The sequence below is a fragment of the Artemia sp. Qi Xiang Cuo genome, chromosome 16 (assembly GCF_049724085.1).
Source record: "Artemia sp. Qi Xiang Cuo chromosome 16, ASM4972408v1, whole genome shotgun sequence".
Lineage (NCBI taxonomy): Eukaryota > Metazoa > Arthropoda > Branchiopoda > Anostraca > Artemiidae > Artemia > Artemia sp. Qi Xiang Cuo.
This window is the reverse complement of record NC_142809.1, coordinates 11,629,767-11,647,527: the sequence shown is the minus strand read 5'-3', so window position 1 is coordinate 11,647,527 and position 17,761 is coordinate 11,629,767. Positions and strand designations below refer to the sequence as shown.

Sequence of the window (17,761 nt, the reverse complement as noted above, 5' to 3'; positions counted from 1 at the left end):
TTCAGGTTTATCTAAGTTAAGGAGGGAGGGTGATGTACTGGTAATTTAGATATTCTGTAAGGCAAGGTAGGTGAAAGCCACCCCTTGACTCTTACACGTTCCTGATTCACCTATGAACTGTCATTTATATTTTTGTAAACTTTTGCAATTTTGTAATCCTCCAGCAATTAATGTTTCTATGATAAGCTGAAAAATCTTATTTTTCCTTTTGCGCATTTTATCATTGATATTCTCCATCAAAAACCATTCCCATAAAAAGTCAAAACTTAATTTTTGCTCTCTATATAGAGAGCAAAAATATATACAAACATTTTGTATGGTCTTAAATTTAAGACTATGCCCGAGAAATCAGGATGACAGGGGTGAAATGGTCCAAAGCAACCCCTCCTCCCCCATGATTACTTCTTTGATTCAGCCATACGCTATAATTTTGCAACATTTTATTTGTTAATCCTTCAATAAATAACTTTTCACAAAAAGCGCAAAATACTATTTTTGTTCTATATATAGAGAACAAAATATATACATAGATTTTGCATTGTCTAAAAAAGAACAAAAAAAATCACGTGAGACACCTCAATGCCATCTAATGTTTGGCGACGCTTAGCATTTTTTTCAAACTCTCTAATCCTTTTTCTATCAAAAACTGAGATCAAACATTTATTACTGCCCTGATTTTACCAATTGCACTGATAGAATCATTGTGTTCTTAGTATTACACTAAACAAATGCCAAGTGCTGCCAAACGCTAGATGGTGTTTTTTTTTGTCGACAAAAACGTCAGTTCCCACTCTTATGAGTTACCTCTATACCTCTATATATTACTCTTTGGTCGACACGACAATTTTATTTGTAGGCTAAATGGCTAATATGGCGGCATTCATGAAGTGTAAGTCATAAATTTTATTTCGATGAAGAAAACTAAAATTTAGAAATATAGGAATCCTTTTCTGAGAACGTTTAAGACCCTCCAACGTACAAAACAATGAAAACGGGGTTTTTTTTTCGGGGGGGGAGGGATACGACAACATCTTTATACGTTTAGTTTCCAGCACCAAGTGGTATTTCCGCAATTATGATCATGGAAACGCAAACTATTTTAATTATGTCAAGGATAATTAAAAGTGAGCTTTCGGAGCGACTTAGTTTCAAATACCGCCAGTCAGCGCTTGTCATCGGCTTTTAGAGTCCATGTCTCTGATCCATACGTTGCAACTGAAACCACTAAGGCATCAAAAAGTCGAATCTTCAGTTTTAAGGGCAGATATTTATTTTTCCAAATAGAGCGCAGTAGTTTGAAGCAGAGGCAAGAGCCAGGCATCGTTTGATGTCTTTTGAAGAGTCATTCGTCGGTATCAGCACACTTCCTAGGTAAAAAAACTGGTCGACCCATTCGGTTTCCTCGCTCCGAATAGTGACTATGGTGAGGGGAGGATAAGTCTTCGCGTGCCGTAATACTCTCATCGCCTTTGTCTTTCTGGCTTTATCTTCATTCCAAAGGAACTAGCTGCGTCGTCGATAATATTTGCACTGTCTTGGAGCTCCTCTATTTTTTCATTCTGACGATTAATGCCATCAAATTATGGAAGAAGATCAAAAAGGTATCCTCCCAAGACTATCCCCGTGCTATTATGGACAAGTGCCAGTATACTATTTAAGAAGAGGCAAAAAAGAGTGGATGAGGGGAGGCGTTCTGGGAGAACACCTGCAGAGGTTGTAAACTCTTCAGTAAGTCCTTCATTAGTCTGCACCATGATTTTATAATTTTCGTACACTCCTAATTATATCGATGATATCAAAGGGACCGTAGTGAGCTAAGATATGCCAGAGACCATGTTGGCGGATCAGGTCAAAGCTTTGCTTAAAATCGATGAACAGTTGGTATAGGTTTTTACCAAATTCCAAATATCGTTCTTCGATTTGTTTGATGACAAAAGTTTGCTCTATAATGGATCTATTCCAATGGAATCCTTTTAAATACGGGGCTAAAATTACAATATGTACTTTGTACTTGTGACGGGAAACAGGCGTTTCCACCTTGCCCGGGAACAAGGATCTTCAAGACCTGTTTGGACTGTCTGCAGTCTGCTACCAGCTGCTCCGCAAGCGGGAGGCACTGGATTGTCTATCTGTGTCTGAACTATCTGAACCCCAATAGGTTCAAGAACTAATTTAACCGTCTGATGTGAGATCACGTAGGTGTATCCTAGGATAATAAGCAGACAGCTATGCTCAAACACCTTCAGTGCATTTTCATGTAGTCGCTTCAATGACCAAGTTTTGCATCCATAAAGAAGAATTGTTCGAACCAAAGGCAGGTAAACTCGAACTTTAGTGCGTAGACTAATTTCATGCCGATCACACAATGATTTTTTGAGGGCAAAGATTGCCCGTGCTGTCTGCAATCGCTGTTGAATTTTGGTTCTGAAGATCCATCAGTACAAAGCTGGGAGCCAAGGTATGTGAAGCTGTAGACCTAATCCAACTTTACTTGATTTGCAGTTAGTGAAAGAGGATCAGCGTAGTTTATTGTCATAAATTTTGTCTTCCCTGCCCTGACTTTTAAGCCAATGCGATCTGCCTAAGTCACCGCATCATCAAATATAGTTTGGGCTTTCTCTGGGTCTGAGAGGATTCCGACATCATCAGGGTAGTCAATGTCTTCAAGTAAAACAATCTGGCCAATGTGAACTCCTGGATAAGAAGATAGAGCATTCTCAATCAATAAAATAGTTGAGCAGAGCTGAAAACAGGACTTAGCCCTGTTTTACTCCAAATTCAACTCGGAGCTTTTCAATACCATCTCCGTAAACTCGAACTCGGCTCACTGACCCCTCATAGTATGTTTTAAGCAGTTCTGACAAATTTCAGGGGCATTCCGTTATTTTGTAGAATTATCTGAGGTTTTTGGCGAGTGATCGAGTCGAATGTGGCAACAAAGTCCAGAAATATCAGAATAAGAGGTAAATTAAACCTTTCAAACTGCTAGATAATGATTTGGAGTGCAAAAATATTGTCAGTGCAGCTTGTACCAGGATGGAAGCCGGCTTGGAATGGGAGAATAATTGATGTCTTCTAACCCTTTGGGAAAGTGTCGGTCCTCCATACTTCTTCTAGGATACCATGGAGCTCTTCCGCAGTGATCTCGGGGTACAGTTTCCATATTTCAGGGGGGGAGGTGAGACCATCTTTGCCTGGGGCTTTGTAGTTCTTCAGGGCCTTAATCGCTTTGAGTATTTTCGCTCTTGTTGGAGAGGCCAGCTCGACACTAAGGTTTCTTTTGAAACTTATTTCGCAGCAGTCTAGACGAGCAGAGCGCCTAACATGTCTGCGCAACTTTTTCGCGACATATTTAGGGCCACTTATCTTTTTCCTTCACTCACTGAATATTGACAGGGATCTGGTGGTAAGCCAATGCTGTCACTTCCCTTTCGTTCGGCTTAAGATCTCTTTTCAATTACAACGTGGGCGTTTTGAAAAAAAAGAAAAGCCTTTTTCTTATTCTTCTTTTGCTTTCTCCATTCTTCATTTTGCTCATAGTTGTACTATCAACTTGAGCTCATGTCCCTTAAGCCCCTAAAAAAACAGCACATTTTTTCTTAGATCTGTTGAACTCAGAGGGGGGGGGGGGCTCGAAATAGCCACATCTGCAACTTTTAGTTTTAGTTGTTGAAAAGTTTCCTAATTTTTTTCATCACTCCTTCGACTTTTAGTTTTCAATCATGAAATAAAAATGTTTTCTAATCTAAAACCTTTTTTGAAAGCTATTACAACTTGTGTGCAAATACAAAATAATATTTTTTCTGGAGTTTGATTTCGACCAAAGTTGACATTAAAGTTCTTCTCAAATTCCAAAAAACTTTCTGGTGTTTGATTTCAATAAAATTGGACAACCAGGGTCATAAACTTTCAAAAATATGTTAACAGTGTGTTTCAAAAATATGTTAACAATGGGCAACTTGCATAACTTAAAAGTCTAACCCTGCAGGAAAAATCTTGACATGTCACTTAGGATAAAGTTGAATTTCCTGTTGCCAAAGAACACACACCATTTGGAAGACCGAAAAATTTTACTAAACGGCAGGAGATCTCCGAAATTTTGGTTTCTAAGGGAATACGATAATTTCTCTCTCGGGTTGCAACATCTTGGCTTCAATTCTTGTTTATCTACTGGTATAAGAGCAAGCAAGTTAGTGAGCGAGAGACAATCTTCGAAAACTATAGGAAATGAAGAGACCCCCTGGTCCAACCTAACAAGATATCCATGTAGTCGTTATATCACAAATACTACAACAAACAGCACATCACAGCTTTTTTTCTATATCAGTTTCTGTGACTATAACATACTTTATTTTACAAAATGAACACATTTATATCCAGAATTTTTATTTATTTATAATTAATATTTATTTTATTTAATTCACAATATGATTTTTCATTTAATTATAGGCCTACTATATTTATTTGTATTGTTATCATAACTTTATATTTAATTGTATTTATTTGATAATGAAATATTTATTTAAATTAATATTACAAATATGTATTTAATACTTATTTAATAATTTATTTATTTATATTGCATTATTTATAGTAATATTATATTTGCCTTATTTATGACTATGCCGGTGTATTTGTTTCACTATGTCCGTCTCAGTTTACTGTTGTCAAAATACCTGAAGAGTTAATGCTTCAACAGTGCCCAAGAGAGAGGGGGACGTTAATCCTTTAAACAAGTTTCCGAAAAGGACGGGATAAAGTTAAAAAAAAAATCTTTCTGCGACAAGAACTTTTAGTATTCAGCAGTTTTGGTCTTTTAGTGGGCGGGGTGAACTTCCAGCCCTTCCCCTTGTTAATGCAAGTGCCATCAGATTGTAACGTCAACCTAATATATTCTTATAATATTCTTGCGGAATGTTTGAGCTACTATCTTGCAAGCAGGAATATCCTTTTTATACATTTATTTACCTGTACCATCTGGTCACCACTTGATTCGTGTAAACTCGATTTGGCGATCCAAAAAACCGTCCTAAACCAAAATCACCAATCTTCAATATTCCTTTCGCATTCACTAGTAAGTTATTGGGCTTCAAGTCCTAAGAAAAAAAATTTAGGTTAACTAATACACATTTCTACATAAATAAAATTAAAAAAACGGGACCAGGATTCAAAGGGATAGGGCCCTCATGGGATCCAAAGACCCCCACTACTTAAATTTCCTGAGAGGCATTCTCACTGAATATATTATTCACTTCTACAAGAGACTTTTCGTTAAAAATTTCCTTTTCACTCTTGATACTTCCAAGGTTTGTGATTATACTTTCAGCTTCCATATACTTTTTCCAAGTTTCCACATTCAACTTTTATAATCTTATTTAATGTTGGCATTAACCTTCCTATCACTCGTTGCTGAAATGCTTGTATTTGTCATTATTCCTTTTAAAATATTAAACAAAAAAACAACTGAAAGTAAGTTTTTTTCAACTGAAAGTAAGAAGCAACATTAAAGCTTAAAACGAATAAAAATTACTCCGCATATGATGGAGATGCACTCTCGTCAAAACCTAGCTCTTTACGCTAAAGTTTAACTTTTTAGGTTTGTATATATAAGACTTACATTTGATGTTACTAATTAACAATGAATGATATTTTGAGAGTAACAATGAATACGAATTGGGATCTCTCAGATATAAAACAATAAAAGTTACATGAACCACTAAATCAACAGATATACTAACATCAATATCACGGAGTCATTCTATTGATATCAGTACCCATATATTGATATCAATAATGATATACAGGTATTAATACTGATATATTGATATCAACCATAGCAATGATTTATAAATTGATAAATTCATGAATGTATAATTTGATATCAATCATATTGATATATCAACACTATCACAGCAATAGCGTGCTCATATCATAGAAGTCAAAAGAAATAATGAAAATCTTATAGAAATTATGATAGCATTGAGCTAAAATATGGTCCACTGAACATTAAAAGGGTAATGTACGAGTTAAAGGCACCTAAGAACATGATTTTGAATTTCAATAAGGACAGATTGATAGAATAAGGATTTTTATGGATTGTATGTCTTCTATCTTCTGTAAGCATTGATTCGTGATTCCCATGAGGTTTATTTTTTATTTATTTATAAAATTGCATTTTTCTTCTTTTTTTTCTTTTTTTTTCAATATTAATGTAGTATGTGAGTAAAATATTGAGTCCTGCCACAAACAGATCCGTATAGATTTTCACGTGGTAGGTCTTTTTGATATGATTTTTTTGTGAATATTGGTGTTTCATAAAAATGAATTTCTCTCTCTCACAAATAAGGATTTTACAATTAGAGAATAAGGATTTTGATATTCATAAATATTAAAATTATATTTATTTTCATTGCAGGCTTTTTCTATCACAATGATACTCAGATACACAACGATCACAAAGTGTGATCACAAAGATCACAAAGAGCCCTCAGATACTCCCCTTCCCTAAATCTTGATTTATTTCCTACGAATGCGAGGTTGTATAAAGAATAGGATAGCATAATACCCCAAAAGTCTAGGCAAAAACGTTTCAATTGCCCGAAATGCATCCCTTTTCCTTTGTAATTCCTTAAAAAATAAGTATCGATTGGCCAAGGAATATGGAATCACATAAATTTGCTTCAAAAAATTATTTACTGCTCAAAAGCTAAAATACTTTTCGACATTTCATGATGTTGATCTTTATTTTTAAGGATTTTGTTTATGGGCATATATTTTTAGTAAACCAGGTAGACTACTTGATACTATGATAGTGATAAGGAATCACTATTCCTTAGTGATTCCTTAATTTATAATTCTTATAAATACAACATTGCCATCTAGTTTTTAAGTTCCAAATTAGTATAAGAAAAGGAAACGCTCTAAAATGGGGTTTTTAAGGCCAAACGAGAAAACTGAATAAACAAATAGAGCGAATATTTTGAGAGGACAACCGCCTCTCTTCTTCAGCGCGAAAAGAAATAATATATTCAAGGAAAGTGCCGAAAAAAAAAAAAAAAAAAAAAAAAAAAAAAAAAAAAAACGCGGAAAGTCAATGTGAAAAGAACCTTATGGTTTAAGAAATTATGTTCCAAATTAGATGTTTTCAGAGAGACACCTACCAACAACTCTCAATAGCACCAAAACCTTCCGATAACTGACTATAGCTCATAGATAAAAGAAGATGAAACATACTATTACGACAGGGTTGCCATTGAGAATTTAACAATACCTAAATATTCATATGCAAAAAATCCCAAGGTTCGAAAAAAATGCAACGGTAATAAACAACAATATTTTTTTTTAGAGTTTTTTATTCATTGTCTGGCAAAAAGCCTTTTTGTCCCATTGAAGTTCCAAATTCCCGTCGAAGGAAAGGCCGTACCCACCCCTCCCCCCCCCCCGAAATCTTTGTCTGACTCGTAAAAACGTAACCAAAATGCATATAAACAAATTTTGATGCGTTTTTTAAAGTTTACTTTTGTAAGCCACCCCCTCCCCGAGAATAGGCTACATACCCCCTCCCCCCCTGAAGGTAGATCCTGGATACGACCATGGTCAAGGTTCTCCCTAGAAATTGAAAAACAAGGAACGCAATCAATATATTTAATATCAAATATAGGCACGCATTTTGAAAATTATGAGAACTTTTGATTGTCTTGAGAAATGAATATGGAATATTAAATTAGAATCATGAATTACTAAAATAACATGAATAATATACAATATAATAACATAGCTTACACAAAATTATTGTAAAATATGTTATTCAGTTTATTATATAACACTATAGTTTATCTACAAGTTTGAAGAATATAGTTTATCTATAACAGATGACAAAAAACGATATTAAGACATGGTTGCCGATTAGACTTTAACAATACCTAAAAATTAACTTTATAAAAATCCTAAGATTTGAAAAAAAAAATATAATGGTATTACACAATAATAATAAACAGCAATGCACATGATGGGGGGAATGTTTGATATATATATATATATATATATATATATATATATATATATATATATATATATATATATATATATATATATATATATATATATATATATATATATATATATATATATATACTTTTCCCAAGACCCCAAGCCCAGGACTGATATTCCAAGATCTTTGGAAACACCCCAAGAGTTGCGATCCAGTAATAAGGTAGTGTGGGGAATATGGCAGCCGGCAGATAAAAGACACATTATATTATGGAGAGAAATTGATGACCATGATATGAAAAATAACGTTTTACAAGTCCTCAATGGAGCGAATGCTACGATAATATTGACTTACTCTGTGCAATACCCAATTCCTATGTAAATATTCCAATCCTAGAAGAGTCATGAGAGTATAAGCTTTAATATGACCTTGAGTCAAGACGATGTTCTGATCCTTGACTATATTCTCCAAATCCGTGTCCATGAAGTCAAAAACCAATGATATGTTTGATTTGTACCCAAAGACATCTGAAATAAAACATATATACATATATATCCTCATGAGACCCAAGGACCATCCCCGTGGACACTCTCTGTTTGAACTTATTCAGCGGGGACGTTCTGTGTCAAATTTAATGCTACCCGAAGATTCTACTTGATTGATAAGCCATTTACAATTTTTCCAGGAGTTTATGATTCAAGGATATGAAGATATAAAAAATCAAAAATGGCTGAAAATCAAAGAGTGAAGGAGGAGAGTGGTAAAGGCAAGAAATTCAATAAAAATATAATATTGGAAACTAGAACACTGGACAAATTCAGGAGATAAGAAGGCACTTTCCTTTGAATTTTGATGTAAAAACAAGTTGGCAAGTCCCTTCCCCCTTCTCGAGTCCCGTTTCTAAGCATTACTTCCCCCTGGGTGGACAGCCAATCTTGCTGAGTAAGGATTGAGCAAATTAAAATACTGAAATATCTTTTTTCTTTTCAAGGAAATTCAGATGTATTTGTGTTAAAATTCTAGATTCTTATGCTTTTCGAGAACAACACTGCTTCTTTTTACAGCTACAATACAAACTGCAGCAGATATGTTGTTCGTTAATGAGTAGCACTAGGTCAGTCGCTGCCTAGAAATGCTGCTTCACAGACTGATTCGGAAGATGATGAGGAGCTTCTTGCTTTAAAAGCTATCAATAAACAGAAATCGCTCTTTAACACTTTCGGAAACTGATATCGTTGGTGAAAACACTGATGAATTAAGTCATGTAAAAAATGACTTACCGTAGTATTAATATCCATGCGCAAGCCAGCAAAAATAAAGTGATGCACTAACTCAAAGTTGATGCTGTTTCAAAGGAGATGCTGCTCGATAGTGACTAGGTCACTAGCAGCCTAGAAATGCTGCTTCATAGACTAATTCAGAAAATAAAGGTGATTTTCTTTCTTTAAAAGCTGTCTCAGACAGTAATCGCTCTTTGATACTTTCGAAAGTTCATATCATTGGCGAAAACTCTGATGAATTAAGTCATGTAAAAAATGGCTTACCGTAGTATTAATCTCCAAGCTCAAGCCATCAGAAATGAAGTGATGTACTGGCTAAAGGTGATGCTGTTTCAAAGGAGATGCTGCTCGATAGTGACTAGGTCACTAGCAGCCTAGAAATGCTGCTTCATAGACTGATTCGGAAAATGTAGGTGATTTTCATTCTGTCAAAGCTATCTCAGACAGTAATCGCTCTTTGATACTTTCGAAAGCACATATCGTTGGCGAAAACACTGATAATAATAATAATAATAATATAATGCAAAAACGTAGGTCAGAGCCTCTTACAAAACAGGAAAAAGATAGTACAAAAATTTAGATAAATCTTCTAAAGTTACTGAAGTCATACATACGACTTTCGTATATCTTGTCAAACGAGTTCTTGAAAGAGCTGACGGAGGGTGCCAGAAGGGTTTCTTCAGGTAAGGAGTTCCAGGTGCCGACGACTTGGTTTTGAAAGGCCCATTTGCCTACTTCTTTGTAGAACCTCTCAGTTTTAAGCTTTAAGGGATGGCCACGCAGATCATTTTCGTTAAAGACCAGCAATGATTCTTCGGGGACGCTGTCATAGCAGCCGTGGCATAGCTTGTACAGCTCGATCATATCACCCCTTAGAAGTCTGTATGGAAGTGCTAGTAGGTAAAGCAAAAATAAAAATATGCACTGACTCAAAGTTGATGCTGTTTCAAAGGAGATGCTGCTCGATAGTGACTAGGTCACTAGCAGCCTAGAAATGCTGCTTCATAGACTAATTCAGAAAATAAAGGTTATTTTCTTTCTTTAAAAGCTGTCTCAGACAGTAATCGCTCTTTGATACTTTCGAAAGTTCATATCATTGGCGAAAACTCTGATGAATTAAGTCATGTAAAAAATGGCTTACCGTAGTATTAATCTCCAAGCGCAAGCCATCAGAAATGAAGTGATGTACTGGCTAAAGGTGATGCTGTTTCAAAGGAGATGCTGCTCGATAGTGACTAGGTCACTAGCAGCCTAGAAATGCTGCTTCATAGACTGATTCGGAAAATGTAGGTGATTTTCATTCTGTCAAAGCTATCTCAGACAGTAATCGCTCTTTGATACTTTCGAAAGCACATATCGTTGGCGAAAACACTGATAATAATAATAATATAATGCAAAAACGTAGGCCAGAGCCTCTTACAAAACAGGAAAAAGATAGTACAAAAATTTAGATAAATCTTCTAAAGTTACTGAAGTCATACATACGACTTTCGTATATCTTGTCAAACGAGTTCTTGAAAGAGCTGACGGAGGGTGCCAGAAGGGTTTCTTCAGGTAGGGAGTTCCAGGTGCCGACAACTTGGTTTTGAAAGGCCCATTCGCCTACTTCTTTGTAGAACCTCTCAGTTTTAAGCTTTAAGGGATGGCCACGCAGATCATTTTCGTTAAAGACCAGCAATGATTCTTCGGGGACGCTGTCATAGCAGCCGTGGCATAGCTTGTACAGCTCGATCATATCACCCCTTAGAAGTCTGTATGGAAGTGCTAGTAGGTAAAGCAAAAATAAAAATATGCACTGACTCAAAGTTGATGCTGTTTCAAAGGAGATGCTGCTCGATAGTGAGTGGGTCACTAGCAGCCTAGAAATGCTGATTCATAGACTAATTCAGAAATTAAGGTGGTTTTCTTTCTATCAAAGCTATCTCAGACAGTTATCACTCTTTGATACGTTCGAAAGTTCATATCGTTGGCGAAAACACTGAGAAAATGGCTTGCCGTAGGGTTAATCTCCAAGCACAAGCCAGCAGAGATGAAGTGATGCACTGACTAATGTTATTGCTGTTTCAAACAGCTGATGCTGGTGATGCTGTTTCAAAGGAGATGCTGCTCGATAGTGACTTGGTCACTAGCAGCCAAGAAATGCTGCTTCATAGACTGATTAATTTTCATTCTTTCAAAGGTATCTCAGACAGTAATCGCTCTTTGATACTTTCGAAAGCTCATATCGTTGGCAAAAACACTGATAATAATAATAATAATATAATGCAAAAACGTAGGCCAGAGCCTCTTATAAAACAGGAAAAAGATAGTACAAAAATTTAGATAAATCTTCTAAAGTTACTGAAGTCATACATACGACTTTCGTACATCTTGTCAAACGAGTCCTTGAAAGAGCTGATGGAGGGTGCCAGAAGGGTTTCTTCGGGTAGGTAGTTCCAGGTGCCGACGACTTGGTTTTGAAAGGCCCATTTGCCTACTTCTTTGTAGAGCCTCTCAGTTTTAAGCTTTAAGGGATGGCCACGCAGATCATTTTCGTTAAAGACCAGCAATTATTCTTCGGGGACGCTGTCATAGCAGCCGTGGCATAGCTTGTACAGGTCGATCATATCACCCCTTAGAAGTCTGTATAAGAGTGCTGGTAGGTAAAGCAGAGAAAGACATTGTTCGTATAAACTGATAAATTAGGTCATGTAGAAAATGATTTACCGTAGTGTTAATTTCCAAGCACAAGCCAGCAGAAATGAAATGGTGCACTGATTCAAAGTTGATGCTGTTTCAAAGAAGATGCTGCTCGATAGTGACTAGGTCACTAGCAGCCTAGAAATGCTGATTCATAGACTAATTCAGAAATGAAGGTGATTTTCTTTCTATCAAAGCTATCTCAGACAGTAATCGCTCTTTGATAGTTTCGGAAGTTCATATCTTTGGGGAAAACACTGATGAATTAAGTCATGTAGAAAATGGCTTACCGTAGTGTTAATCTCCAAGCGCAAGCCAGCAGACATGAAGTGATGCACTGACTAATGTTGTTGCTATTTCAAACAGCTGATGCTGGTTATGCTATTTCAAAGGAGATGCTGCTCGATAGTGACTAGGTCACTCGCAGCCTAGAAATACTGCTTCATAGACTGATTCGGAAAATGAAGGTGATTTTCATTCTTTCAAAACTATCTCAGACAGTAATCGCTCTTTGATACTTTCGAAAGTTCATATCGTTGGCGAAAACCTTGATAATAATAATAATAATAAAAATACACTGTAAGAACGTAGGCGAGAGCCTCTTACAAAACAGGAAAACGACAATACAAAAATTTAGATAAATCTTCATCTTCTAAAGTTACTGAAGTCGTACATACGACTCTCGTATATCTTGTCAAATGAGTTCTTGAAAGAGCTGATGGAAGGTGCCACAACGGTTTCTTCGGGTAGGGAGTTCCAAGTATCGACGAATCTGTTTCGAAAGGCCAATTTGCCTACATCTTTGTACAACCTCTCAGTTTTAAGCTTTAATGGATGGTTACGCAGATTATTTTCGTTAAAGACCAGCAATACATCTCCATGGACGTTGTCAGAGCAGCCATGGCATAGCTTGTACAGCTCGATCATATCATCCCCTTAGAAATCTGTATGGGAGTGCTGGTAGGTGAAGCAGACGAAGACGTTGTTCGTATAAACTGACGAACTAAATCACGTACAAAATGACTTACCGTAGTGTTAATCTCCAAGCACAAGCCAGCAGAAATAAAGTGATGCGCTGACTCAAAGTTGATGCTGTTTCAAAGGAAATGCTGCTCGATAGTGACTAGGTCACTAGCAGCCTAAAAATGCTGCTTCATAGACTGATTCACAAAATGAAGCTGATTTTCTCTCTTTCAAAGATATCTCAGACAGTAATCGCTCTGTGATAGTTTCAAAAGATCATATCGTTGGCGAAAACACTGCTGAATTAAGTCACATAAAAAATGGCTTACCGTAGGGCTAATCTCCAAGCACAAGCCAGCAGAAATGAAGTGATGCACTGACTCAAAGTTGATGCTGTTTCAAAGGAGAAGCTGCTCGATAGTGACTAGGTCACTAGCAGCCTAGAAATGCTGCTTCATAGACTGATTCAGAAAATGAAGGTGATTTTCTTTCTTTCAAAGCTATCTCAGACAGTAATCGCTCTTTGATATTTTCGAAAGTTCATATCTTTGGCGAAAACACTGATGAATTAAGTCATGTAGAAAATGGCTTGCCGTAGGGTTAATCTCCAAGCACAAGCCAGCAGAAATGAAGTGATGCACTGACTCAAAGTTGATGCTGTTTCAAAGGAGATACTGCTCTACAGTGACTACGTCACTAGCAGCCTAGAAATGCTATTTCATAGACTGATTCAGAAAATGAAGGTGATTTTCTTTCTTTCAAAGTTACCTCAGACAGTATTTTCGTATAAACTTATGAATTAAATCATGTAGAAAATGACTTATCGTAGTGTTAATCTCCAAGCGCAAGCCAACAGAAATGAAGTGATGCACTGACTCAAAGTTGATGCTGTTTCAAAGGAGATGCTGCTCGACAGTGACTAGGTCACTAGCAGCCTAGAAATACTGCTTCATAGACTGATTTGGAAAATGAAGGTGATTTTCTTTCTTTCAAAGCTATCTCAGACAGTAATCGCTCTTTGATACTTTCGAAAGTTCATTTCGTTGGCGAAAACACTGATGAACTAAGTCATGTAGAAAATGGCTTACGGTAGTGTTAATCTCCAAGCACAAGCCAGCAGAAATTAAGTGAGTCACCTACTCAAAATTGATGTTGTTTCGAAGAAGATGCTGCTCGATAGTGACTAGGTCACTAGCAGCCTAGAAATGCTGCTTCATAGACTGATTCGGAAAATGAAGGTGATTTTCTTCCTTTCAGACTTATCTCAGACAGTAATCGTTCTTTGATACTTTCGAAAGTTCATATCATTGACGAAAAAACACTAATTAATTTAAGTCATATAGAAGATGGCTTACCGTAGTGCTAATCTCCAAGTGCAAGCCAACTGAAATGAAGCGATGCACTGGCTCAAAGTTTGAATGAAGCAATGGCATAGAAATGTAAGGATACATTGTGTCTCACATCCAGAGAGGACCAACAAGCATTTTACTGTATTTACAAAGGAGCTTTGTAGCAAATTGCATTTTCAATTACAAAATGATTCAGGAAACCAACAAAACAAATGGTGCGACCACAGAAGAGACTAAAATATTCTTTGATATAGTTATCATGATGGAATGCTAGGAAATTTCGCAGTTCCAGATATATCGGTCAGCCAAGGAAGTCGAGCCATATATCATAGCTTTTAAAAATCTGTTTGCCCCCGCCAAGCGATAGCAACTGCTCAATACATGATATATGAATAGACTGCTGAATAGATGAGCAGGATTTGAAGGAGCAGTATATGTAGAATTTAATGTGCAGAAGTGGAGCCGAATTTGATAGAACCTAACTGAAACACTATGTGCCTAACTAGCCCAATCCTGTAAGTCTTAAAACTTGTGCCAGATTGTTCACCTTGAAGTTGGATCTCCATATGATGATATTGATTTCAAGAAATTGCAAGCCCATTCCCAGAAGGGCTGAATTCAATTTTTGGGGCCAATTAAGAAAACAAGACAAGAAAAAAGCAACGAAAACTAAAAGAGTGGCAAAAAGCCAAAATAACAATGCCAATCCATTCATTGGTTATTATTTAAACTCAGATTGGTCATAGCATGTTAAAAAGTTAAGAACAGATTTGACAAAAAAAATATATATAAATTAAAAAAATAAAAGACATTAAAAAAGAGGAATGCAGGGGGAAAATGCTTTTCGTATTCGGAGGTACAGCAGCATCGGGAGACAAGGTAGGAACAGGTTGGGAAACGGCCCAGGGAAGTCAGAATCTGGGTGAATTGAGGCCAGGATGTCCTTACGTTTTCTTTATTTCAGAGGTGACATAGAAGTCGTTGAAACAAAAGATATTTAGGGAAACCAAGATAGTCAGTGAACTGCAACATAGTCAGTGAAAACTACTAATACTAATGACTCATTAACGCTACTGTGCATACTCTTCCTCCACCCTGACCTGTTCAAAACCTCAATTTTTATCCTCTCCCATGGAGGTCCAATTTTCTTTGAGTCCTTTCTTAGGATATTTTTCCATCCCAACCTCAATCGAGAATGACCTACTTTTTGTTTGGCCTCAGATGAGTGGGCAGAAACAACGATTTTCGGCCATCTATCAGCCATATATTCATTCTGTTGAGTAGTAGGAAGGCCATTCTCCCGCAAATGAATGTTAAGTTTGGATTCAGGATGCAATTCTGACTCTAGAGATAAGTTTGAACTTTAATAATTTAGATAGCTTCGGAGGGGCAGGGAGGGGGGTCTTTTGCACCAACCAGTTTTGACCCCAGTTTTTCTGACATCCAACATTAAATACAAATTTAAGAGAGAAAAAAACGAGTATAATTAAACAAAGCAGGGGAACAAAAACAAATACAACAATCTTTAAATAATAAAAATCCTGTCACCAAAACTGATTTAGCCAATTAACTATTATATTTTTAAAAGAAAGGAAAACAAGTATTGCGCAATAGCCGAGGACAAACTCTCAACCGATTTTCAGTATTTTTTCACTCAAATCTGATGCTTTGAGAATATAATCAGTTCCAATGGCTGGATTGGCTGGGTCTTATCAGAAAAATACGTTCCGTGCGAGGGTTTGTCGCTGCATTTTCGTTTAAAAACAGATGCACAACATACCTCTCCTGAACGCAGGCATTTCGTAGGTTTTTTTGTTGTTTTTTAAAAGCTTTTTTTTCATAAATTTGGAAATTAAAAAGGAAATTTCATAAGGGATAGGATTAAGAAAAAAGTAGGTCTGATAACCTCCATGCCTTCTCAAGACCAAAACATAATTTGCGTTTTACTGAAAACAAAATACGTTTGAAATGTTTGCACTGTTCTTACTTTCATAAATAAAAAATTATCAAAACTTTTAACGAATAAATATCAGTATATGTCAATTATACTGACAATCCGTGGTCATTTGTTTTGTTGTTGTCGTGTTTTTTTTAAGTAAAGCGCAAGTTGTGTTCTTGTGTTGTGTAGGCCTGGGTGTTATAACCCCAACTCATGTTAATTTTTGCTCGTTTTGAGTTTGACTTGGCTATTTGTTGTAATTTCTGTTGGTTTTGAGTTTCATTTATTTATTGATAGTGATTTGTGGTAGTTATATACTTGGAAAATTATTTTACTTTATTTTTGCTCATTGTTGGCTTAATTCTTGGCTCTTTACTTTTCTTTGAAAAACTTATTTGGTGGAATTTTTTTTTTAAATTAATCATAATAAAGACTTGGCTGAGTATGACAACTTCTTCACTCAAGTCAGATCTCTGACTGATAGATAGGTGATGACTTTGGGGGTGAAATAATTTTGGTGACGAGAAACATATTATCTTTTGTTTTGAATTAATAATGTATTCATGTTAATAATGGATTTTGCTCACTATAACCTTTGATAATTTAATTTTGACTATATTTTTTCATTGTTATTTATTAACAAAGGAGCAAATCTGACATCTATTGCTTGTGAAAGTTTTCTTCGAAATAAACATTTATTTAATCTAAAGACATATCAACTTATAAAAGACTACGGAAAATATGGGTGCCCTCCGGGTTCAACAAAACCTAACTTTTTGTTAGTTCCACCTGAAGTTAGTGTAACAGCTGAAACAACAGAAAAGTAAAAGTAATTTAAGTTTGTAGTAAATTTTACTAAAGATAGTTAACGGATATCTTTAATGAATTAAATCTACATTATTATCATATTTATATTACATCATGGGAATATTTTTCAAAGTGAAAGTAAGATGGATATAATCGAAATTTATAAACATAATGCCCGTATAAACCTAATAAGCCCTTAGTTACTTCAGAACTGCTCCTAGCTAGATAACAGAAGTCACGAAGTGGTACAACATCGAACTTATATTGTTTGCATCTAATTATAAAGACGAAAATAAAGAAACAACTTCTGTTTTCTTCAACTTATGATCTCGTCATTTGGATAGACAAAGCAGCAACTGCAAGATACTGCGACCAGGGTTGCCACCACGGTCAGTTCCTAAAATGTCCCAATTTTGAGTGCTACACAAAGATTTTCGGTGCTGAAGTCAAAAAAAATTTTGCACGTGTCGCGGTTTGCGCCGAGACACGTGCATGGTCCGTTTAAGTGTATTTGAATTAGTTTTAGGTCAATTTTTTATTCTTTTTATGTCTGGTTATTTGAAACTTAGCGCAAATCTTTAGAAAAACGAACACGGCAAAAGCCAGTCTTGGTAATATCAAACTTTGCGCCAATCGTTCGAAACAAATACGGCAAAAAGGCAGCATACGCTTTTTATTAATTCCTCCACCTTTCTTCAAAATCCTCATTACTTCGTCAAGACAAAAAGAAAAAATTGTAGAACGAAAATGCTAC

The 17,761-nt window shown here is 35.9% G+C and overlaps 1 protein-coding gene across 2 annotated transcripts in view; it reads right to left on the bottom strand.

Moving 5' to 3' along the window:
• The window catches only part of Cdk7 (Cyclin-dependent kinase 7), a 121,891-nt gene that overhangs the window by 24,437 nt on the left and 79,693 nt on the right, over positions 1-17,761 (bottom strand). For both annotated transcript variants that reach the window (XM_089102694.1, XM_089102695.1), the window contains 2 exons: positions 8,345-8,517; positions 4,969-5,096 (listed from right to left, as the gene is read on the bottom strand). In XM_089102694.1, coding sequence (XP_088958820.1) covers positions 4,969-5,096; positions 8,345-8,517 — 301 coding nt within the window. The remainder of the gene's footprint in view (positions 1-4,968; positions 5,097-8,344; positions 8,518-17,761) is intronic.